Genomic DNA, 24,327 nt, shown 5'->3' on the forward strand with positions numbered 1-24,327 from the left:
AGGCAACTTGCATACAGAAACTATAAAGTTAGAGATTAAAAATAAGGTTAACTTGATTAAAAACATGTAACTGTAATTAATAACAGTTAATCATACTTTTTTTTTGTACAGTGGAACCTTGGTTAATTTGTTCAAAAAGGCCTGACTTTTATCAAAACAAACACTTAACTGAATACATTTTTTCTATAGGAAACAATGTAAATCCAATTAATTTGTTCCAGAAAGCCAAAAATGTTAACACAAAACGTTTTTTTTGTAGTTTTACAATTATAATTTTACATGCATTTTCCATTTCACGTTCATTGAAGACATGATTCTTGATGCGAGTGTTCCCAAAGACACGATATGTGGCAGCGAGACGCGACACGGACACCGTCTTCCTGTTTTGTCAGGAGTTATTTCTTGAATTCAGCAGTGTTTCTCACCTCGGTGAGTTTCAAGTGCCAGCATTTTGAGAAAGTTGCGCAGAATTCAAGAAATAACTCGCGGCAAAACAGGAAGACGGTGTCCGTGTCGTGTCTCGCTGCCGCATCGTGTCTTTGGGAACACTCGCATCAAGAATCACGTCTTCAGCGAAGGTAAAAGTAACCTCTAGCGCTCATTTATCCCTTTTGATTTGTCATTTATATGTATTTAGAGTTGTTTTGCATGTTTTGTCTTAACATTTTTGACATCACGGACCGGATAGGTACCCGGCTTTCGGCTCCAGTTGCCATTTTGTAACTTAGCAAGCTTAGCAAGCTAGCTTCTTTGTTAGAAGCTAAGATCGAAATACATGAACAACATAGTTGGACTCACGCAGCGTGTTTATAACACAACAAGACGCGTGCCATCTCGTACGCTGACCAGAAAATGGACGTAAACAGAGGCAAAATTGTCAACGTTGACAGAAAAACGCGCTAACCGAGGTTTGTTATATTTTGGTTTACAAAAATGTAACTTAGAGCGAGTTGCATACAGTCCCTTTAATAAGAGATTCACTTCATCTTCACAAGGCTGTTTTCTCCAAAAACAAAATGTATCGTCCACCAACAACAGATTGACGAAAACACTTTCAGGGATCAGTAACTTCACTGTCAGGTATCAAGCTGACGTCCCGCTCGGCTCACACTAAAGACTTCTGTAGACCGAAGTTAACCTTGCCACTCATTGTTAGCATAAGCACTTCAAAGCCTAGTGAACTTCCAACACGCATTTGTCACTGGTGAAATAAAGCATCATTTTGTATTTAATGGACTAACATTGGATTTTTTTTGGGGGGGGGGTAAAAGTGGGCGAAAAAAAGCACACCAATGCATCATACGTTGTTTTTTAAATGACTTTTATTTCTTTGCTGGCCCCCTGAGGCTAGGTAAAAAGGCACAGTTTGCACCTCCGCTAGCTCCTCAGATACAAGACAACAAACACATTTAACCACGAGTGTATCTTTTTCTTTGTTTAAACAATGCAAATCTAAAACATTACAATGGCCTTTTAAAAACAAAACAAAACAACAACAACAAAAAGAAAAACGTGTGAAAAGAAAAGTGCTCAGTTTAGCTCACATTAACGTTCAGGGTTTAACAACACTTTATTCACTTTCAGCGGTTCAAAACAAACATCAGCGTGTTTCTCCTTGTATCAGATATTCATCGAACAGTTAACTCCTTTAAAAAAAAAAAATATCGATATGAATAGAACACCCAGTTGATACATTAGTTTGGTCTTCTCAACGGAGTCGTTGGACAGCATCTTGTCTGTGCAGCTAAGATAGTAGCTCAGCCTAGCATAAGAGAATAGCATTTTGTTTGTTAGCATGGCATTAGCGCATTTAGCATTAACGTAAGGGCAAGAAACTGTTGCATTAGAGCTAGAAACATTAGTTTAGTTCAGAATAGGGGCAAAAACGGGTACTTTTTTTAAAATCATAAAACAAACGCTAATCGCTTAATGTAAGGCTTAGAAACAGTTGCTTGACGTATAGCATTAGGCTAACATTTTGTTAGCATATAGGCATGATACAGTTGTTAGCATTAGGCTCAGTTTTTTCTTAATATAGCAGGGCTAAAAACAGTTGCTTGGCATTATATTAGGCTGAGATTATTTTTTTTTAAACATCAGGGCAAGAAACAGCAATAGGCTAAGATTTTTTTTAACAAAGCATAAGGGATAAAAACTGGCGTATGGTATCGCATTTAGCTAACCCGGTTTTAAGGTTAGCATTAGGCTAAGATATTTTTAACATAGCATAAGGGATAAAAACTGGTGTATGGTATCGCATTTAGCTAAAAAAAAAAAATGTAACATAGCATAAGGGCAAGAAACAGTTGTTAGCATTAACCTAAGGTTCTTTTATCATAAGGGCTAAAAACTGGTGCTTGACATCACATTAGGCAAATATTTTTTTAGCATAGCAGAAGGTCAAGAAACAACATTAGAAAAAGATTTTTAAACAACAGATTTTTTTAAACATAGCATTAGGCCTAAAAACAGGTGCTTGGCAAGGATTTTTGAACACAGCATCAAGGTAAGAAACTGGCTAACATTAGGCTTAAATGTTTCTTTTAACATAGCATGAAGCCTAGAAACTATTTTTAAGCTTGGCATGAGATTACATTTTTTTTTAACATAGCATAAGGGCAAAAACAGTTGTTGGCATTAGGCTAAGGTTCTTTTAACACAGCATTAAAAGGAAAACTGTACTTTTTTTTTGTAACTTTGCCCATCATCCACAATCCTTACGTGAGACATGAACACATATGGCTTTCTCTTTTCTGTGTGTTTTAAAGATATAAACAGTCAGCTCAGTAGTGCATGTAATGGGATATGCCGTCTACAAAGACTGCTATTAAACCACCTCCAAACACCTCCAACATGGTTTTACATCCATGCTGTGGCCACGTAGTAAAGGTACATTCATGATAACATGTCATACTTGCAGTATTTTGCGTATTTTGGCCATTGTAAGCATTACCGAAGCTTCCCTGCTCAGTGCATTGATTCCACACAGCAACGTCGTAGAAGCGAACGCCTACACCTAGCGTAAACTTTTCCAAACTCAGAAATAAAAACACAGCAGCAGTGGTGGCATCTTGAATATGTAGCCTTACGACGCTGACGCGCTACGGGCGAGTCTGTGGTGAAGCTAGTAGCTAGCCGTTGTGGTATGGCTAAGTGTTAATACGGCAGTAATGTAGTTTGCTCGGCGTAATAATGTTAATAATAATAATAATAATAATAATAATAACAAGGTCACTGTGGCTTGTTTAATATGCACGTCACATGATATGTAAATGGAGCATTGTTGGCGCTTTTTGGAGACTTTTTCAGACGACTATAGGAGGATTAAGTGTGTCCCACACGTGCAGCAATGAGCTGGTTGTTTTTATGTCTTTAAAACACACAGAAAAGAGAATGACATATGTGTTCATGTCTCACATAAGGATTGTGGATGATGGGCAACATTTTTTAAAAAGTGCAGTTTTTCTTTAAGGCTAAAAATAGGTGCTCTGCATGATATTAGACAAAGAATTTTTGAACACATCATCAGGACAAGAACCTGTTAGCATTAGGCTAAGATTTTTTTTGGAACATAGCATAAGGCCTAGAAACAGTTTTTAAGCTTAGCATTCGGCTAAGATATTTTATATTTTTTAACATCGCGTAAGGGCAAGAAACAATTAGCATTAGGCTAAGTTTTGTTTTTTTTTTCAAACAAAGCATAAGGGCTAAAAAACAGTGCTTGGCGTTGCATTACGCTAGGATTTTTTTATTTTTAACAGTTTTTAGCATTAGGCTAATATTTTTTTTTTAAACATAGTATAAGGCCTAGAAGCGGTTTTTAAGCGTAGCATTACGATTTTTTTTTTTTAAACATAGCATAAGGGCAATAAACTGTTAGCATTAGGCTTAGATTTTTTTTTTAACATAGCCTAAGGCTAAAAACAGCTGCTTGGCACAGCATTGGGCTAAGATTTTTTTGAACACAGCATAAGGCCTTGAATCCGTTTTTTTAAGCACAAGGGTACATTTTTTTTAGCATTGCATAACATTTAAAGGTGCCAAAAACCTTCCAATGTACATTAAAATATACTAAGCGGTCTGACGAAAACATCGATATTTGTGTTAAAGGATATCTAATGCATGAATTGAATTTGAAAAAGAGGTCCAGTAAAACACAGTACTAGATACGGGCCGATTTTCAACACCTCCGCATGAAGGCCATAAGTTACTTTGGTGTTTTCGTCATTTCAACAGACACATCCATTTGTAGCTTTTTCTGCTAGGCTAAGCTAACCATCTGCTAGCTCACACAGACGTGCTGAACTGATCTTCATTTAGCTGGCGTCAAGACAAATCCAGTAGATCCCCGCCTAATTGCTTTGCTTTCATTCAAAATGCATTGATAACAAACACGGCCATCCTCGCAATGACTGAAGTCCAACTTGGTCCACATGTGTCCTCACGTCTCGTCATGCTTGAGCTCAAAAGGCAAAGAAAGGCCTAGAAGCCGTCTTAAGTCCCCGTAAAAGAAGAAAATGGTCGGGGATGTACGGTATAGATTTTTTTTTTTTTTTGTCCAGGTCTGGGACACGCTGAGGTAACGTCCATGAATAAATTATTGTTTTAAAAAGACACTTTCATATCAATAATACAAAATGGTATCAAACTCACACAACGCAACGTGAGACATTCATTTTTGAAAATGGGTACACGGTGTACTTCCCTTTAACTCTTTTAATCATTCCTTCCTTTTCCTTTGCTGAGGTTGGCCTTTTTCACTTTCATGCTGAGGTGAATTTGTGTGCCGTTCGCTATCGGCTTCTTTTAATACCTAAACAACAATTTTGGTCTCGTTGCAAGTTCTCAGTAATACAACAAGCACCCCCACACACACACACACACACACACTCGTCTACAACACTACATCACTTTTTTTGCTGCTTGGTTTTCCTTCTTGACTTTACATTCAAAAGCGTTCGGAGCGTGCCTTTTGTGTTTTCTCTGACAGACTGGAAAAGTAAACCACATGCCTCGATAGGAAAGTCCCGACGTCGCATTAAAAAGTGCAAATGTGTTTTTCTTTTGATAGACAGAATCCCATTCAGACAAAAATTGTTTTAGTGCGTTAACAGTACGAGCCATTTCATCGGTTATTCAGTTCTACATTCCCACGCACCTCCCCCGAAATGTCCCATTGTCGTATTGCGTCACGGAGGTAGGCTCCAATTTGAATGTGTGCTGTCCCTTGTACTGATTGGTCTTACGACGTCGACCTGAATTCACGGGTGCCGTCCGCAAAGCTCCCACGTACGAGAAAACAGAGTCAAAATGTCCATGTTGGCATTTGAAGCCTGTGTAGACTGTAGCACCCAGCGCAGCATTACAACTGGTTTACACTGCCACCTAGTGGCACATGCTCATATCGACACCTTGCCTTCACAGCTAGAAAACACTAAATAAAGCAATTGGGAATTTTCTTTTGAAAATAAACATTAAAAAATGACCCAAAAAACGATGGAGTATTAGGGCCACAGCGAAAACGACAAAACAACAATACTAAACGGACACAATCAAAGATTTGCAAGAGTCCTAAACACAAGAATAAAGTTAGATATTCACCGTTTTTGTTTTTTGTTTTTTTTTAACAGGAATAAAGTCATAATATTTAATTTAAAAAAAAAGTTTTAATTTGATGGGAGATAATTTCACAAAAAAATTAAGGGGATAAATGTGTAATATTAATACACAAGTCATTTTACAAGAAAAAACTTACAAAAATATTACAAAAAAGGTTTTTTTTACAGGGATAAAATGTGTCATTATTAATGCATAAAAACCATGCAATTCTACGAGAATAAAGTCACTTTATTACAAGAAAAAGTTTCAATTTTCTAGGAATAAAGTTGTAATAATGGGGAGGGAAAAAAACCTTGTAATATTACAAGAAAAAGTTTTAATTTTACAGGCTTAAATGTATCATCTTAATACAAAAAACGTGTAATTTTCTGTCATATTACAACAAAGTATTCATTTTATGGGAATAAAGTTGTAATATTAGTAGGAAAAAACCTGAAATATTACGAGAGAAAGTAATTTTAGTAAAGTAGTTATAATAATAATAATAATAAGAAGAAGAAGAATAGGAAAAAACTTGAAATATTTCAAGAAAAAGCCATTTTAGTAAAGTAAAGTAATTTTACTGGCTTAAATTTGTAATATTAATACAATATTACATATTACGTGTATGGTAATGTGAGAATAAGGTCATATTACAAGAAAGTTTTCATTTTTATGAGGATAAAGTTGCAATAATTGGAAAAAACTTGAAATATTACAGGAAAAAGTTGTAATTTTACGGAATAAATGTGTAATATTAATTAAAAAAAGTTAAATTATATGAAAATACAGTCACATTATTCCAAGAGAAAATGTCTAATTTTTTATGGGAATGAAGTTGTACTAAAAACATGAAATATTACAAGAAAGTTTTCATTTTTATGGGGATAAAGTTGTAGTAATTGGAAAAAACTCGAAATATTACAGGAAAAGGTTGTAATTTTACGGGAATAAATGTGTAATATTAATTTTAAAAAAAATTAAATTATATGAAAATACAGTCACATTATTCCAAGAGAAAATGTCCAATTTTTTATGGGAATGAAGTTGTACTAAAAACATGAAATATTACAAGAAAGTTTGAATTTTACAGTCTTAAATGTGTAATAATACGAAAGATTTAATTTCCTCACACTGAAGTCATATTGAAAAATGAACAGGAACATTTTTTTATAATTTTACCGGAATGCATTTGTAATGTTCCAAGAAAAAGTTGTACATTTCACAACAATACAGTCGTGTTATTACAAGACTAAGCGTATGCTTTTGTTCAATCTTCGCCACGTTTCAGAAACAATGATTGATGCTAACCTGTTGACCATGTGACTTTTTCCTTCTCCAAAATTCAGATTTGCGTTGTTTCGTCCTCATTGAACTATTTGATTTCCAGTGTGACCCCAATACTCCAACGGATGTGTGAAACAGTTCAGCGCGAGTATACTGTACAGTGGCAGTTCTAAAGGGAACACGCCATTTTGACGTGTGAACCCTTCAGTCGCACACACGGCGACCTTCATGTACAATCACAACACAGCTGAGAAGAACACACACACACACGATCACTGCTCAAGCATGGCACGTGCTCTTCGTGTCACGTCTCCTCCGCTCGCTTCAACACGGCGTTCCACCTCTGGTCATGTGGCCACAGGGCGCTCGCGCTTCGACCCTCATCAAATATCACAAAGCCACATTTCCCCCCCGTCTTCCACTATGCGGAGAGAACACCAGTTCACGGACGACACGGGTGCTCTTCTACCTGGCGAGATGGCGGGGAGGGAGGGGTGGCGGGGGTGAAGTGCTCCGGAAAACCCTTTTTTGTGATTTCATTTCCCCGCCCCCACAGAGTCTGCTTTAAAAAAAGACACCAAATCAGTCCTTCTGGGTCAATATTAACACGGAAAGGGGCGGGATAAAAATCTTTCCCAGGGGCCCCAATGGAGGGGAGAAAGACTCCTCCTGGAGAGCCACCCAAACACGCTCCTACCCAAAGCGTCTCCCTTTTTGTGCTCCAGTAGTCACTGACTGCTGAGGAGTTCCCTGACATCCAAAAATGTGTGTGTGTGTGTGTGCACGCGCGTGTGTGTGTGTAATGCGGGAATGACTCGAGGACGAAGGAGGTCACAAAATGACACAGTGGAGCCTGTGAGAACCTGTGGAACGTTCCGCCCTCCATTTCATCTTCTTCTTCTTCTTCTGGTTCTTCTCTGGGACTTGTTGCCTGGGGGGGGGGGGGGAAGGGGAAAAACTGAGGTATGCGTTTGTTTCATGCAAACATTTGGGTGTGCTTTTAAAGCAGAGTTACAATGCCCTCTACTGTGCAGAGTTGGAACGACAAGCGACATTCACAGGCGAAACCATGAACGTATGGGGAAACGCTGGTAATGCACAGACGAAAAAGAAAGACATCCACATTTACCTTATAACACGGACCAGCTCGTGAAAGGCCTTGTCCACATTCATTGGAGGATCCTTGGCACTGGTTTCAATATAAGTTATCTAAAAAAACAAGAAATGCTCTTTAGACAGGACTATTTGAAATGGGGAAAAAGAAGCTGTGAGAGGATGGTTGTGTGTGTAATGTAGTCAGCTCTTCATCGCCCTTAGACCAGGGGTACCCAAACAGTGAAAAATGAAAGGATACAAGGGCCACTTTGACATTTAGTAAATATGCTTAAAAGTGATACATATTTCAAGAAAAAAATGCATATCAGCTTTGCTATATAGTTGAAAAAGCCCATTATTAGCATCAACTTTAGAATCAACCCCATTTTTGTGTGGTTGTTTTTTTTAAATATCCAAATATTTCAACTTTCTTCTTAAATAATCTTTGGAAATTTTCTTCTTGTAATATTTATAAATACTTTATAAATAATAAATACTTTATTCCCGTAATATTTTTGACGTTATTCTCATAATATTAAAACATTTGCCAGAAACCTAATTTTCCAAAAGTGACAACTTTATTTTATTTTGATTCTCTCTCATGATATATATATTTTTTTCAAATTTCAACTCTATGCTTCTAAAATGCCATTTTTTTCCTCGTAATATTACAAGTTTATTCTTTTAAACTTTTTCCTCGTTAGAATAAAACCTCTTTTCCTCTTAATTTATTCTCGTAAAACTGCTGCTGTTTTTTCATTTCTGCATTTCTGTTTTTTTGTTGTACGATTTTATTCCCATAATATTACAACTTTTTCCTCAACCTAATCTTCCAAAAATCTGAAGCTTTTTTTAAATTTGTTTGTTTCTCATAATACTACAACGTTTCAAAATAATTTTCTTCAATATTTGAACTTCCTGCTACTAAAGTGTTATTTTTCCTCATAATATTATGCCATTATTGTCATAAAATAACTACCGTAATTTCAGTTGTATAAGCCACTTCTCTTTTCTAAAACTTTGAACCCTTCAACTTATACCGCGGTGCGGCTAATATATGGCCATGTTCTAATCACGTGACATCTACTTTACTTCAGAACTACTACTAATTGTTTAAATATTGTGCCGCTCACGAGTCAGTGAGGAATTGGTAGCTCTGTCTTTGGCAGGAGCCAATCACGAGCTACAGCCCATGACGAACGGAGATAGCAGGAGATTATTACTCAATATAACAGTCTGACTCACGGTCATCTTACAAAGAACGCTAAAATCATCACACAGCAACTTAACACTCAAAAGGTAGGTCAAAAAATATGCAATACAAGTACCAGTACAACTATTTTAACAGCTTCCCATCATGCATTTCTTCCCAGCAAAGCATTTCATTGGCCATGACTGCAGTGATTCATTTAGCTGCCTCTGTCCACCAGAGGGAGCCTCCCTCTGGAAGAAATGCATGATGGAAAGCCGTTAAAATAGTTGTTTTTTTTTATTCCAAACTTGTATTGTATATTTCTTATCGACCTTTTGATTGTTAAGTTGCTGTGTGATGATTTTAGCATTCTTTCTAAGATGACGCAGTGAGTCAGACTCATCGCTCTCGTCGCTCATGATTGGCTCCTGTCAAATAAAGACCTACCTGGTCCTCACAGACTCGTGTGCACCACAATATGGCATTTTATGACGTGCGTCTTACAGTCTGGTGCGGCTTATGTATGTACAAATCTGTTTTTCTCTCTAAATTTACTGGGTGTGTCTTATACACTGGAAATTGCGGGTTCAAAATGGACACCCCTGTCATAGACTGTTGCCTTGTGACCACAGGGGACGACACAGTAGCTCATCAGACACTTACATTATGTTTTGCAGCCATTTCTTGGCCCTGGTCAGTGGTGATCTTTCTCAAATGGACCAAGTCCACTTTGTTTGCCACCAGGACCATAGGAAAGGCTTCCCTGGGAAGAAAAAAACAAACAGAATGATTTCTACCTCATCAACAATACACTTCCAATACCCTTGGAGGCAGTTGAGGTGCAGTACTACATGGCTGCATAGTGGTGTCACTTCCTTTTTTCACGTTTATAGAGGTGACTTTTGGCCAACACTTTTAGAAACAAGTTGTACATATTTAGCTATCAGTGTTGTGCACTTTAAAAGGGGAAAAAAAGAAGAAGTGGCTTTCTAACAGTAACTCTTGAGATAGGACAGCTCCTCCCACCAAACATTTCTGCTGAGCCTGCATTTGATCTTTTTTCAAGAAAACACATTCAGTTTCGTGGCAATGTATCTCACACCGGATCTTGATACATTTTTGCCAGCCGCCATCTCATACTGAAGCCATGTTTCCACCAAGCGGTGCAGTTCAGCTCACGATGATACAGCTTGGGAGTGGCAAAACCTGATGTGGCTTGTGAATCCACTGCAGGGTGAGTAGGCCAGACAGCAGTAATGTGCAGTCATGTTCATGGCTGTTGATCCCATCACTCAGATATCAACTCAAAAGAGTGATGTTGCCTATCTGAACAAAACATCCACATCTTAGCTTTATGTTGTGGGTCACAAAGCAATATTTATATCTTATTAATAATCATTTTGTTTTTACAATATGGCAAGGGCATAGGCTCCAGGATACCTGCAACCCTAGTGAGGAAAAGCGGTGCAGGAAATGGATGGATGGAATATGCCAATAACAAATGAGCTGCAGGCCTAAAATAGCCCCCGGCCGTAAGCCTAGGTCACAACCGGTCGTACGGGCTCCTATGGCCGGTCTACGTGCAAAAGAACGAAGGAAATGCATGGGGGGTGCGAGTGTGGCGTGCCGATTTTTGAGCCGCAGAGGTTCTTAGTCATGTCAAACAAACTCCACAGGCGCTTTTTTTCAGGTTGCAAGACAAACTTACACACTTCGTACGTCTTGGTGCGCCATCAATATGGCCAACGTGTGTCTTTCATATGTTTTGCGGGTGTCAGGTTTGGGCAAAATGTCGTCTTCTTTTTGTTTTACTTGGCACAAACAACTCGTATATCTGGCTGAGACCTAGGCTTTAGTCAATTTCATACAGACAAAAGGACAACAACAGGAAAAAGTGAATATTTTAAAAAGGTCAAAAACAATTTTTTTTAAACTTTTTTTTTCTGAGTCATTTTGCATAAAATTAAAAAATGTTTTAGATGTGTGAGTATTGAGATTTGCGCCACGGAGGAAAGTATGGAGTTGTCCTATTTCAACTGTAGCTGCCACCACACTGTATAGAACAGGGCTATCTGAAGTGCAGCCTGGGGGCTATTCATAGCTCGCAGATAATTTCGTATTGGCCGGCAGCACAAGGATGCAACAATGTGTGTCTCGTGCTCGGTGGATGAAGACGGTGTGTACGTGCTCACCCACACTGAGGAAGGATAACAGTTAACTTTTTGGACTATACGTCTCCCAAATGGTAGTGCGCCAAAGAAAAGGAAAGTCATCGCCATGGAAGTAAAACTGAGGTTTAATTGTATTTATGCTTAGCTATCAATGAAAATAGTGTTAACAGTTCACCAAAGACACTGGACACTCACTTTAAATGGAGCAGTTGTAGTGATGTACGGTAAAAACAAGTGTGTGTGTGTGTGTGTGTGTGTGTGCGTTTATACGCTCTGAGCTTTTGAGATATGCATGGTGTCTAACCTGTCTTTAACCCGTAGTATAAGCTGATGGAAGCGGTCAACGTGTTCAAAGCTGGCCTTGTCCGTCACAGAGAAGACAATGAGGAAGCCGTCTCCCGTTCTCATGTACTGCTCCCTCATGGCGCTGAACTCCTCCTGGCCGGCTGTGTCCAGCACTGGGTGGGTGCACATGGTGACGAAAACCCAACAACACAAACAAAAACCCTGTTATTGACTTATTCCAGTTACAAAATGGCCACACAAGATCATGCGAAAGGGATATTTTTGTGTTACTTGCTACTGTATTGACCCAAATATAAGATGACCCTGTGCCCTGTGATTGGCTGCCAACCAGTCCGGGGTGTACCCTGCCTCTCGCCCAAAGTCCGCTGGGATAGGCTCCGGCATACCCCCGTGACCCTAGTAGCACAAGCGGCATAGAAAAATGGATGGATGGATAAAACGACCCTAAATATAGGATGATGCCTCTTTTGGACAAGACAAATCAGGCTTTAAGTACAATAAGTGGAAAAAACAGTCGTCATATTTTTAGCTGCACAAAAAGCATCTCCTCAAGCTATGGCTTGCGGAGTTTTGACACCACCTCCTGGTTTGCATGTCTAACTCTCTAGACCCGTCCTTTTTTCTGAGGAAAATAAGACATAAGTCATATATTGGGGTCAATACAGTGCTTTATTAGGTACATCTAAATGCCACTAACGCAGCATCCTCTCGGTACTAAATTAACCAGCGCTTCCACTCACCGTCCAGTATGGCCCACTGTCCGTCAATCTCGGTGTGTTTGAGATAAGAGTCCTCAATGGTGGGATCGTAATCTGGAACGAAGATCTTTTGGAAAAACTGGATGGTGAGCGCGCTCTTTCCGACGCCACCGTCTCCCACCACCACGAGCTTGTACGTTGGCAGGTTGTCACTTGGCACAGCACTGGTCGCCATGGCTACCCCGCAGCAGCGGTGGTGACGATAGAGGCGGAAAGGCGACTTGCGTGTGGCAGCTGAGACACACTGGCCTGTGATGGAAGACAGACAGAAGACCGCTGTGAAGGGCGGTAGAGGTGAGGTGTTAAGATGTTATTTTTTCTCTCCATACAAAATACTAAATGATGCATTAGTAAGCTTAAATGGAGGCAGCTTCTAAACATACGGAAGAGAGGTGAAATAGACAAACAGTAAGACTTTGCCTGGAAGGCCACATGGATCTGAAGTGAATGAAAGGTGACAGCTGAAAGGTTTGATAAACATGTACCACCTCTAACAATCACACTTTGCCTGTTAAGGCAGCAAGTGATGGTTCATACAGGAACTTCAACCAACTAGAATGACATTCAGTAGAGGACAGACCTCCGTCACGGCTGAACTGTGAACAAAACTGGGAGGGAAAACACAAACAAACTGTGGAGCATTACATGTGTTTGTCCATCTGTCAGTTGGCAGTCTACTTAGTGGTTCACGGAGGATGACATAAGAGTTTACCAAGGCACAGGCTGTGCCATTTATGCTTCCGAACCACATGGATGCTTCCATCAACAGCATAACTACTCATTTCTACTGCGTATCCCAGTGGTGTCCAAAGTGCGGCCCTGGGGCCATTTGCGGCCCGCGGCACATTCTAAAAATATAATTTAACAAGAAAAAAAAAAAACCCAACAACAACAAAAATGGAAAAATCTGCAGTAATTTTTACAAGAATAAAGTCAAAATATAAGAGAAAAAAGTTGTAACCTCGCGAGAATAATATAAGGGGGAAAAAATGTCATTTTAGTAGCATAAAGTTTACAGCAAATAAGGTTGTAATTTGTTTGGAAATGTAGGTTGGGGAAAAACATAATATGGGAATAAAATGATTATGAGGAGAAAATTTACAAGAAGAATGTCTAAATAGTTGGAAAATTTAAAAAAACCCAACACATTTTATGAGAATAAAATCAAAATAATAAGCGGAAAAAAGTTGTATTCTAACCAGAAAAAAAAATTACAAAATCAACTCATAATACTCCAAGGAACATACGGTTGAAATATAAAAGAAAACATTTTCTAAAGTCATAATATTATGAGAAATACAACAAAATAAAGTTGTAATTTTTGGAAAATCAGGTTATAATATAATATGACTTCGGGCGAGAGGTGGGGTACACCCTGGACTGGTCGCCAGCCAATGGCAGGGCACACATAGACAAACAACCATTCACACTCACATTCATACCTATGGACAATTTAGAGTCGCCAATTAAGCTAACATGCATGTTTTGGGGATTTGGGAGGAAACTGGAGTACCCGGAGAAAACCCACGCATGCACAAGGAGAACATGCAAACTCCACACAGAAATGCCCAAGCGGAGATTCGATCCCAAATCTTCCCGATCTCCTGACTGTGTGGCCAACATGCTAACCACCGTGCGGCCTAAAGTTGATAAATTAAAGAAAAATATTAATATTTTAAAAGTAATATCATGAGAAACAAGCCAAACAAAATAAAAAGTTGTCATTTTTGGAAAATGAGGTTTGGGGAAAAGTTACAGTATATGATGGGAATGGAGTCATAATATTATGACAAGTAAATTTGTGAAGATTATTTTAAAAAAATGAGCAAAGACTGAATCATACTAATATTCTTTTTCACCTATATCAAAGTTGAGATGCAGTTTTTTTTTTTCTTGAAATACATATACTTCTTAGCATATGCACCCTTAAATTGTTCAGTATGTGGGCCTTGGTGGATAAAGTTTGGACACCCCTGATGTAGTGCCTCCAATTACTCTAACATGCATGGACTGTATGAGGAAAGCGCAATGAAATACAATTTATGGCATACTGGGTAGCATTCTGTGTGCGCGTGGGCGTCCCAGAAAGCATTGCGGGTTATAAATGACCATAAAGTATTATTTTGCATGTATGTTAGTGTGTATGTGTATATTTGGGCACCTGTATAGTCTGTGTGGTAGTTACATCGTGTGTTCCACATGTGGTGCTATTTTTTGGTTGCACTATGATTGCTAATGTAAAAAAAAGGCTACAGTGTTCTTTTTCCCCACACCGAACCTCTGCAAAGTTTGAAGCTAGTGGTTAACAAGTTTAAGAGCAGCCCTACCAGCGACAACACACACACACACACACAGCTACGTAAGCATTCCTTTTATACCGCAACCATGGTTACTGCCACGGTGGTTAAAAGTAGTATTTTTTTCCCCCCTAGCTCAATCTCTGCATCTTTACTTAGTTTTGCACATAAAAATGATTCACTGTATCATTTAGTCGGGCTGCTTAAGTAATTTGCTGACCTCTGTTTTTTGTTAATACAGTTATGCATTAAGACTCGCTCACACGCAGAAATGCTTGCAGTCGGGCCCGTATGGCCTAAATCTACCAAAATGACATCGGAGATTCATTGTGTGTGTGTCATTCAATCGTGCTATTATGAAATAACGCTCATGCAACAGCAGGACACAACTGGAGAGCACTCCAGAAAGAATGAAGAAGTGGGGTCAGGGGCAAGGCACGCTGACAGCGTGGAGAAATGTGAAGCAATGACACAGTAGGATTTGATGGAGAATGATATTTCTTTGTGCTCGCACAATTAAAAGTGAATAGAAAAACAGAAAAAAACTTTCATCTGGAACGTCACAAGAGACGCCAGCATATCTTGGAAGACTTCAGCTCAGTTGCCACCACGATAGAGAGGCGGCAAAGAGGGATATTGTGATGATAACCGTAGAGCTGGGAATCGAGTTAATGCTAAGTACTAAAGTCATTCACATGTCTTTGTCCTGGCTGCTCAGTACAATATGGCTAAAGATAATACGGCTAAAGAAGTCAATGTCAATAATAAAACATTAAGAATGGAATGAACAAAGCAAAGTCATCGATTGTTAAGTTGATAAATATTAATATGATCCGGTGAACTTAATTTTACACTTGAATGACATATTGCATGGCGATGACTGCCTTCAGCAATCTTCGCTCTCCACTTCCTTGAACAGAGACGTTCAAAGGCAGTGGTTAACTTCTCTTTACACTTGAAAGATAGTCAAGATTAGTTTTAAAAAAACAGAATAATTCCTGGAGGAAAATGTTTTCAATGTATTTATAAACGTTAATTTCAGACATTACGCCAATGCTTATTTAATGACAAATGACCACAAAATAGCATCACCACACAGTTTTGAGTGGACATCTGCTTTGTAAACAAAAGTACGAGCTAAATGGAACCACTCATATAAATTAACCAATTAATCTTACGCATACAAATATGCACTAGCTTGACATTTACACCCATACACAAAATAGGCCAACACAAGGTCATCTAACCAAACGCCTCCCTCGCTCACGGTGCAACAAAAAATAAGATTCAAGAGTTTTATTGTCATATGCACAGTAAAACACGTAGTTACACTATGCAATTAAATTCTTGTTCTGTTCATTCTCCCCCCCAAAAAAGAAAGAAAACACAAGAAAATGAATAAGAACATCAGAAACATAAATACCAATAAATTAAGCAACAAGAACAGAAGAGACATTAACATCAATAAATAAATAAATAAATAGTGCTATGAGTGTGTGAGTGCTTCGTTGAGAAGCCTGATGGCCTGTGGGTAAAAGCTGTTTGCCAGCCTTGTGGTCCTGGACTTCAAACTCCTGTAGCGTCTGCCTGACGGTAGGAGTGTGAATAATGAGTGTTGTGGATGTGTGCTGTCCTTGATGAGGTTGTGTGTTCTTCGTAGGACTCTAGATGTATAAATGTCTTGCAGTGAGGGGAGGGCTGCCCCAACAATGTTCTGTGAGGTCTTGATCACCCGCTGGAGTGCCTTCCTATCACGTGTTGTACAGTTACCGTACCAAACAGTGATGGAGGCGGTAAGGACACTTTCGATAGTGCATCTGTAGAAGCAACTCAGGATTTTGGTTGACATGCCAAATTTCCTCAGTCTTCTCAGGAAGTACAGTCTCCTTTGGGACTTCTTGATCATTTGTTGGGTGTTGTGAGACCAAGTGAGGTCCTCGCTGATGTGTGTGCCAAGGAACTTGAAGATGACGTGGAACACACACTGTAACTGCATGGACTATGCGAGTATGGAAATAAATGCTTACACACTAATATACATGCAAAACTATATTATTTAACACATCCGCATGCCTTGCAGGTTATCCACATGTTGGAGAGGCGTGCACGTGGGCTTAGAATTCTACTATGCGGACCACGGTCAGGTCTGGAACCAATTAACCACCATAAACGAGGGATTACTGTACTGCTGAAAGTATGTATCCAAACAACCACTGAACACATCATGTTTTTTTAGGTTCTTTATTTGCTGCAGGAACTGTCCTTCGCAGCATGTACTGTACTTCCATGTACCACTTACTTAGACCACACCTCTTCCATTCACTTTATACTGTGGTCAGACACTCATGCGTGGCCATCATAAAGCTTTAACCAGTTGCGAGCTATCATCAAGATGCGACCACTGTTTCTCGTACAAATGCAGTTTTGTGCTTTTGCTACCATATGGGCTCCCATGCATGGGAGCAAGCCTGCGAGCAACCAGGAAACAGCTGTCAGCTGGCCATGGGCCATCTTATCCTGCGCTGCACAATGAAGGGAAGGAAGATGTTTCCTTCCTTTCCAAAGCCTGCCAACCAGCCTGAGCAGTACATGGAGAATTTGTGAGAGCCAAAACCCTGCCCCAACTTAAAAACACTTGATAGCTACTTATCACAAAGTAACAATCGACACGTTTCTTAAAATATGGAGTGGGATAGGTTAGAAAAACATGGGAAAAGAAAAACATCATAAAACTACCCTTAGTTCTGTGACTATGGAACATATTTTACTTTTCAAACAGTATTTATGCTGGACATGGTTTAGTTACTTTAGCGAATACAAAGAGTAAAAAAAAATAACACTTGAGCTACTTCCTGTTAAGGTTTTTTTTTTTTTAACTGCAAGATAAAACCACACGCTGGATCAACAGCCAACTGAGACGAAGACGTGTCAATTTGAGTCTCATCTTTGAGCTGTTGGTATATATTTACTTTGACAGACTGCAGGTTAGGTGTTGAAGGTTCAATGTGACAGCATAAGATTTTCTCACAGAACGTGTGGCTTGAAGAAGCGCTATTGTGCTCTTTATCCACCTTGTGCATATACCTGTACAAGCGGTAACGATGTCAAATTCTAAGGGATAGTTTGGATTTTTTTGAAGAGGCATTTTTGTGATGTATTACTCTTTTGAACGCATCGTTGTTGTTTTGAGAAGCCTAACTCTTTACTTAAATGGCCCCAGCAACTAACCGGAACTACGTTCCTCATCGCCGAAATCCGAAGAGAACTCGGCTCACGGGACAAAGTGGGGGGGGGTGAGTCACTGTTGAGCCACTGCACTGCTGATGGCGATGTCACACAAGTTCATGTCAAAACATACAAACTATCCCTTTAAAAGTGTGCGACAGGAGGAAACGAATGTCATAGCAATGTGAGCTACAGTGCTAACATATTTTAAATATATATATATATATATATATATATATATATATGTATATACAGTCTATATAGTCTATAATATAGGCTGTCGTGCTGGGTTCGCCTATTTGCTTCAGAAAAACTCTTCCAGCTCTCCATGTCTGTAGCTGACTGACGCTGAAGTTGAGGCTTTATTTTAAGATGTGTAGAAAAGCCTGCTTTTTTTTACAAAGCTGCCCTTGGTGAAGTGGTAGGCACATACACAATTCTGGCTCATCCACATAACTATAGGCGCGTCAGTGGCGGAACCATGTCCACAAGTAAAGGTTTTCCTGTTTATGCTGTCATGAAAATACGGAACTTCAACTCCTTTAAATATCAATCAACTCATCCATCCATTTTTGATATCACTTAACCGCTTCAAGCGGTGACCAAATTGCGGACATTTTTCAACTCAAAACTTCTCAAATATTTAAAAAGGGACTGACTGTTTGTAACACACGGTGAGCTGCAGTGGTGAGACACAGTCTCTCGTTATGGTGCGCTTTTCTCCAGCAGATAACTGCAGCTGTGTGTCAGACGGAAGGCACGTTAAATCCCTACCCGATGTCCTTCCCTTTCCGCTCAACCCTGACATTGTCGCTCATAAAAATGGCACACAACTCACACAGCATAGCAAGCTAATAGCACAGGCAAGAACGCGAGGTGCATTCATGAGGACTAGAATGACCCCTGTGGTGGTCATTGTTTGGCCAGCACAACATTAGCCTTTCAGTCTAGGCGGTCTACGGAGGCTACACCTTTGGCAGCACCTCCAAAAGTGGCTTCAACCCTTCTTAAGTGGGACGGTGGACTCTTTGGAAGGTTTCCTGACAAGGTTTAACATTGTGGCCATTAGATTCAAATACAGTTTATCAGTGAAATATCGGACTGAAATATTTGTCAGGACTGAGCTGTGGGGTACAAGAATCTTGGGAAATGAGTGACCGCAAAGAATAGTAGCAATATATCGTCCAAATAAAAAAAAAAAAAACAAAGGCTGAATCTGAATTGGGACGGTCTTTGTGCAGTATGGCATTCAAATAACTAGTGGGGACAAAAATCATTTTGTATTCAAGGCACAACTGTCTCACATTCTTTCATACAATGTGTGCTAGAACCTTGTAGGGTGTGTCAGTGTGTTGCTTTGCACACAATCCTTTCGTACACAACTTAACTGCGGTTAGATTAACACATGATTGTTAGGTTAGTTCATGACTGAAACTTAACAAGGTTTTGGACAGAGAGTATTTTTCCACGATGAAAAACTGCACCTTTTTTTGTTTTTCTACACTCGGCAGACCATGCAAGGCCCCTAAATCAGTGGTCCCCAACCTTTTTTGACCCACAGACCGGCTTGTGTTCCCACAAATCTCCCGCGGAGGGGGGGATTCAGAGAGGGATCCCATATCCCATAGTCCAGAATATGTAAGGTAGTTTAATTGTAACAGAGGAAGAATGGGGAAAAATAATTAAATTAGTAAGGTAAAAAAAAATTACATTAATCCCTCGCCACTTCACGCTTAGAATTTCGCGGCTTCACTCTCACCGTTTTTCAAAAATATATGAATAAATCATCACTCATATTTTAGTACATGTGATGTATTTTTTTTTACCTAAAATATGCATTTTCAAGCATAAAAATTAATATATAGTAATAGATTTCCTAGAGAAGTGCCCATTCTTGCAGTACTTCCTCTGCTCTGCAGGGGGCAACAGAGAAGCTCTTGAACAAATACCTTATGGCGCCATCAACACTTAAAAAAAAAAAGAAAAAAGAAAATCCCCTACCAACCAGAAATTATTCCCAGCCCCGACAGACCGATTATGTCTCCATGAAGCGCACACAATAGTCCCATCCCTTTCAGAAAGTCCTTCTCATCTCAACTTGTTTTGTCGATAAAATATACCTGTCACAGAAACAATCTCTTCCATCCAATACCAAAGTGCTGTACAATGACTCTAGGTGAGGCCTTGTTTGTCTCCGGCCCTTAATTCCATTAATAATCAGTGGAGGATGCTGAAAATTCTAATTGCCAAGCGGAAGCCTCAAAACCTTCAGTATTTAGAGTATCTTTAAGACGACTGGACCCTCCTGAGATGTGTACAATCTTTGTGACCAACTACAAGAAACCTATATGCTTCCCAAAAAGGGTTTCCCAGTTAAGTACTAAGTCATGCTCATCCAAACCAAATTGTCAGGCTATAATATATTTATTTCTGGGAGATAGATATTGTGTATCCATGACAATACATAATAGGATGAGATTATTTTAGAGTGATCATCTCATTCACAGTGCTTTAGCATATTATTATATAATACTGTACGGAGCATCCTGGGAGTGTGCGTTACCCAACATCATTTGTTTCATGGTAAGGTTATTAGGGGTCATATTCAAGTGTAGGCCAAATTGTGATGCAACACGCAAGTCAATGAGCACCTTGACTATTGTCACAGGTATGCTTTGATTAGAAGCCTTTTGTTACTGTGTGTGTGTTTCTCTCTCTGGTGACTGACTGTTGCTTCTGAATGATCTCATCCTATGATTAAATACAACAAGAATCTCTCTATTCCCCATGCCGGCATGTGTTACTCTTCAACTAATATAAAAAGCCATAATAATTCAGGAATCTAATTCCAATGATGTGCACACAGAGTCGAGGCCCGTTCAGTGTAGGTCTGCTACTCGACCGTGTGCAGCAACCGCCCATGAATAACACATTTAAGTGGCTTCATCGGTCTGCCTAAGTTGTGCAGCAAATGTGCCACAAGAAACCAGCGGTAATGCCATTAGTGGAAATGTTCAATACAAAAGCTGAGCTACGTCATGCCACTTAAGCAGCAGTTTATACGACCAGTAGTAAGGGACGTGAACGCAGCATTACCAGTAGGTGTTTACCCCGCGAGAAACAGACGTTGCCCCCCATCTTCTTCCTCAGCAACGCGGCCACTTACCGATAAGACGTGAACGCAAAAGCAAGTCCTCAAAGCGCCATAATCCTCATTTTTCAGCCTCTCTTGGCTTTCAGGCGCTGCCGCCACCCTCTCGCCACAGTCGGGCTTCCCACATCTGCGGAACAATACGTCTAGTAGCTCATCTTTGTATTGCAACAGCTGATGCTATTAATAGACCAGCCCAAATGGGTGTGAACATATTCATTGCAAACTTTCAGAAGTGTTTTAACAATGTATTTTTAGCTAAATCTGTGCCCTTTCTGTATAATAAGAAGAAAAACGTAAACATAAATATTTTAATACCATTTTCTATTTAAAATATAAAAAAAATCACCCAGCAGTGAAATAATACCCCCGATTGGTGAAATGGACTGTTCCGCCATCTAGCGACATCTTTAAAGCGGTAGTGCAGTCAAAAAGAAGAAAAGACTGGTGGTGGTTGTGAGAGGGGACTTTTTTCCCCCAATTTATTCAGTGGATGGAAAGCTTCAAGCGTCACAACTCTTCATTTACAGTTCTAGGGCTATCACAAGAAGTAAAGTAAAGAAAAAATAATGTGACAACAATTTAGCCACCGTTACTGTTTAGTCAGTGAATATTTCTTTCTTTCGGCAGTTTGTTGCTGAGGCAAAGTACAGTGGCCGATAGGTGTAGACGCGCACAGAAACGATCCCAAAATTAAAAACGCACAAACAACATACACAAAGGTAACGGAACATCACTGCAATTAAATAAATAAATAAATAAATAAACAAATGTAAAAAAATGCTGCATATACCAAAACGCACACAACCTCCCCAAAAACAACTGTATGAGAGAAATGCTGCAAGTTCTGGAACAAAATGGAAGTTTGTCAGGATACCATTAGAGAGATTAGATAGTTTTCTCTTGTTTTTTGGTTTTGGATCATTTCAGTGCTTAGAGAATTTAGATATTGGACGCATGTTTACCGAAGTAATACAGAAAGTTCATACAGGCCATCAGACTTACGTTACCCTGTTTCTGTCCACAATTACAGCGGAACCCTGCACATTTGCCATTTAGCATTCACAGGTTTTTGTTTAAAAAAAATTATTAAAAAAAGTTTTTTTTCTGACGAAAACACACCTCATTCACCCTAAGTATGTAATTGTTTAATTAACCACTGTTGAAGGCCACAATGTTTATGTCTTTATGCTTCACTGATAATGTTTTTTTGTCAAGCTTTGAGATTTCTCACTTTGTTCAGCGGTCCTTGAACGCACCATAGTTGCTGTGAGAAGCAAAAGTGAAACATCTATATTTAACCTCCACTCCGAGACTTCGGTTGCATCTGCTCATCCATTATCATACATTAGAAATGATTAGTGGTGAGTACCTACAGTATACTGTACATTTTATACTGTAAAATGTGTTTAATAAGTTTGTGAAGCATATTGAAAAGAGACGGTGTAACAGTTGGGGTTTTGAGTAGTTTTACGTCAGCATATTGAAGAGAACGGGGCTCAGAGTGCACCACGCATTTATTTGAGAGCAGGCCTTGATTCGGATAAATGCTTTTGTAAGGGTGAAAATGTTCATTTGAGTACTTCACAGTGACTCTTGATGACAGAGTGTCTCTCATTCATCAGAATTAGAATCAGCTTTATCGCCACACTAGGAATGACACCGGTCTAACGTCCCTCTCTGTTACAAAGTACAACAACAGTAAATACAGTTTACATATAAAGAAGAAGAAGGACAATACTACTATACATATTTACATAGAATATTGCAGATAATTATAATTATGGTATTTACAATGTTACAGGTTACAAATTCACAGTGTTACATCCAGAACCGTATGTAGTGGAAATGCTCATAGGTGCAAATGGCGGTTGGTAATATACAGTAAATAAGGGTAAACAATAAGTAGCACATACAGTACAGGCCAAACGTTTGGACACACCTTCTCATTCAATTTTGATGCGTTTTTTTTTTTTTTTTTTTCCTGACTATTTACATTGGAGATTCTCAAAACTCTGAATGAACACATGTGGAATTATGTGCTTCACAAAAAAGTGTGAAATAACTCTAAATATGTCTTATATTTATATAGACATATATTTTATGTCTCATACATATTTTTTGGTAGTGCTGCAAACCCTTGGTGTTCTCTCAATGAGCTCCATGAGATAATCACCTGCAATGGTTTTCACTTCACAGGTGTGCCTTGTCATGGTTACTTAGTGGAATTTCTTGCCTTATTATTGGGGTTTGGACCATCAGTTGTGTTGTGTGTGTCCAAACTTTTGGCCTGTACATACATACATACATACATATATACATAAATACATACATACAGGTTGGCTTGTGGGAGCTGGGGATGTGTGCTGTTAAGTGTTCAATAGTTTGACAGCCAGACCAGACTCTATTGTTGCATTGTAGAAGGTTGTTAGCGGTTCCTTAGGCAAGTTGAGCTTATTGAGCAGCCTCAAGAACTATATCCTCTGCCGTGCCTTTTTCCAAATTGTGTCTCTACGGGAGGACCACTTCAAGTCCTGGGAGATGGTGTAGCTCAGGAACCTGAAGTAGTCCACTGTAGACACAATGTTGTTTAAGTGTTCAGTCCACTGTCATCTCCACAGTCTTCAGCGGATTCAGTTCCAGGTTATTCTGACCATACCAGGATGCAGAGAATGTACGTATACTGTAAGTGCATGTACAGTGGAGGAAACCTGCTCACTGCTTCTACTTCAGTTATGTCCAGCAGTAACCTCTCCATTAACCTCCAGATGCTTGCAAGCTGCATGACAAAATGCTCATAAGATGACACAGGTTTACCTTTGGTCTTGGTTGAAAACATGGATTGAATATTGCTGTAACTTGCTCTCTCCCTAGAGTCATTTACTGTCACGCTCACATACACCTACTTACATCTCCTTTTGCCTGTTTCCATGGAGACAGCATGTGAGCAGGATTTTTCCAGTAGGATCAGCATATTTGATGACAATACATGTGCAAAACACACATACATGCACACACGAACTCTAATGTGATTCGTTTTTCACCTTCATGTACAAGTTCCGTCCCCAAACACGTTTGTTTGGAAGTTGCTCTATCAATCGTATCCACACCAAAGGTAGTACCGATGTCAGACTGATACTAGCTTGATGAAATCAATATATTTTTATTCTATATGTTTATTTTCACAGGGAATACGTTATGAGACCCAGCAGGGCTTCAGGGGAAAAAAGCCGGAGCCGGCTGGTCC

General features: G+C 39.3%; 1 protein-coding gene across 1 annotated transcript; it reads right to left on the reverse strand.

The window, feature by feature from the left end:
* Positions 1 to 1,304: 1,304 nt before the first annotated feature.
* Positions 1,305 to 21,262, reverse strand: LOC129187211 (ras-related protein M-Ras). Its single transcript, XM_054786116.1, has 6 exons — positions 21,096 to 21,262; positions 12,390 to 12,656; positions 11,648 to 11,801; positions 9,836 to 9,935; positions 8,015 to 8,094; positions 1,305 to 7,816 (listed from the first exon to the last, which is right to left on the reverse strand). The coding sequence occupies exons 2-6, from the start codon at positions 12,580 to 12,582 to the stop codon at positions 7,717 to 7,719; spliced, it is 627 nt and encodes a 208-aa protein (XP_054642091.1). The 5' UTR covers positions 12,583 to 12,656; positions 21,096 to 21,262; the 3' UTR covers positions 1,305 to 7,716.
* Positions 21,263 to 24,327: the final 3,065 nt, after the last annotated feature.

This window comes from Dunckerocampus dactyliophorus, chromosome 9, assembly GCF_027744805.1.
Source record: "Dunckerocampus dactyliophorus isolate RoL2022-P2 chromosome 9, RoL_Ddac_1.1, whole genome shotgun sequence".
Classification (NCBI taxonomy): Eukaryota; Metazoa; Chordata; class Actinopteri; order Syngnathiformes; family Syngnathidae; genus Dunckerocampus; species Dunckerocampus dactyliophorus.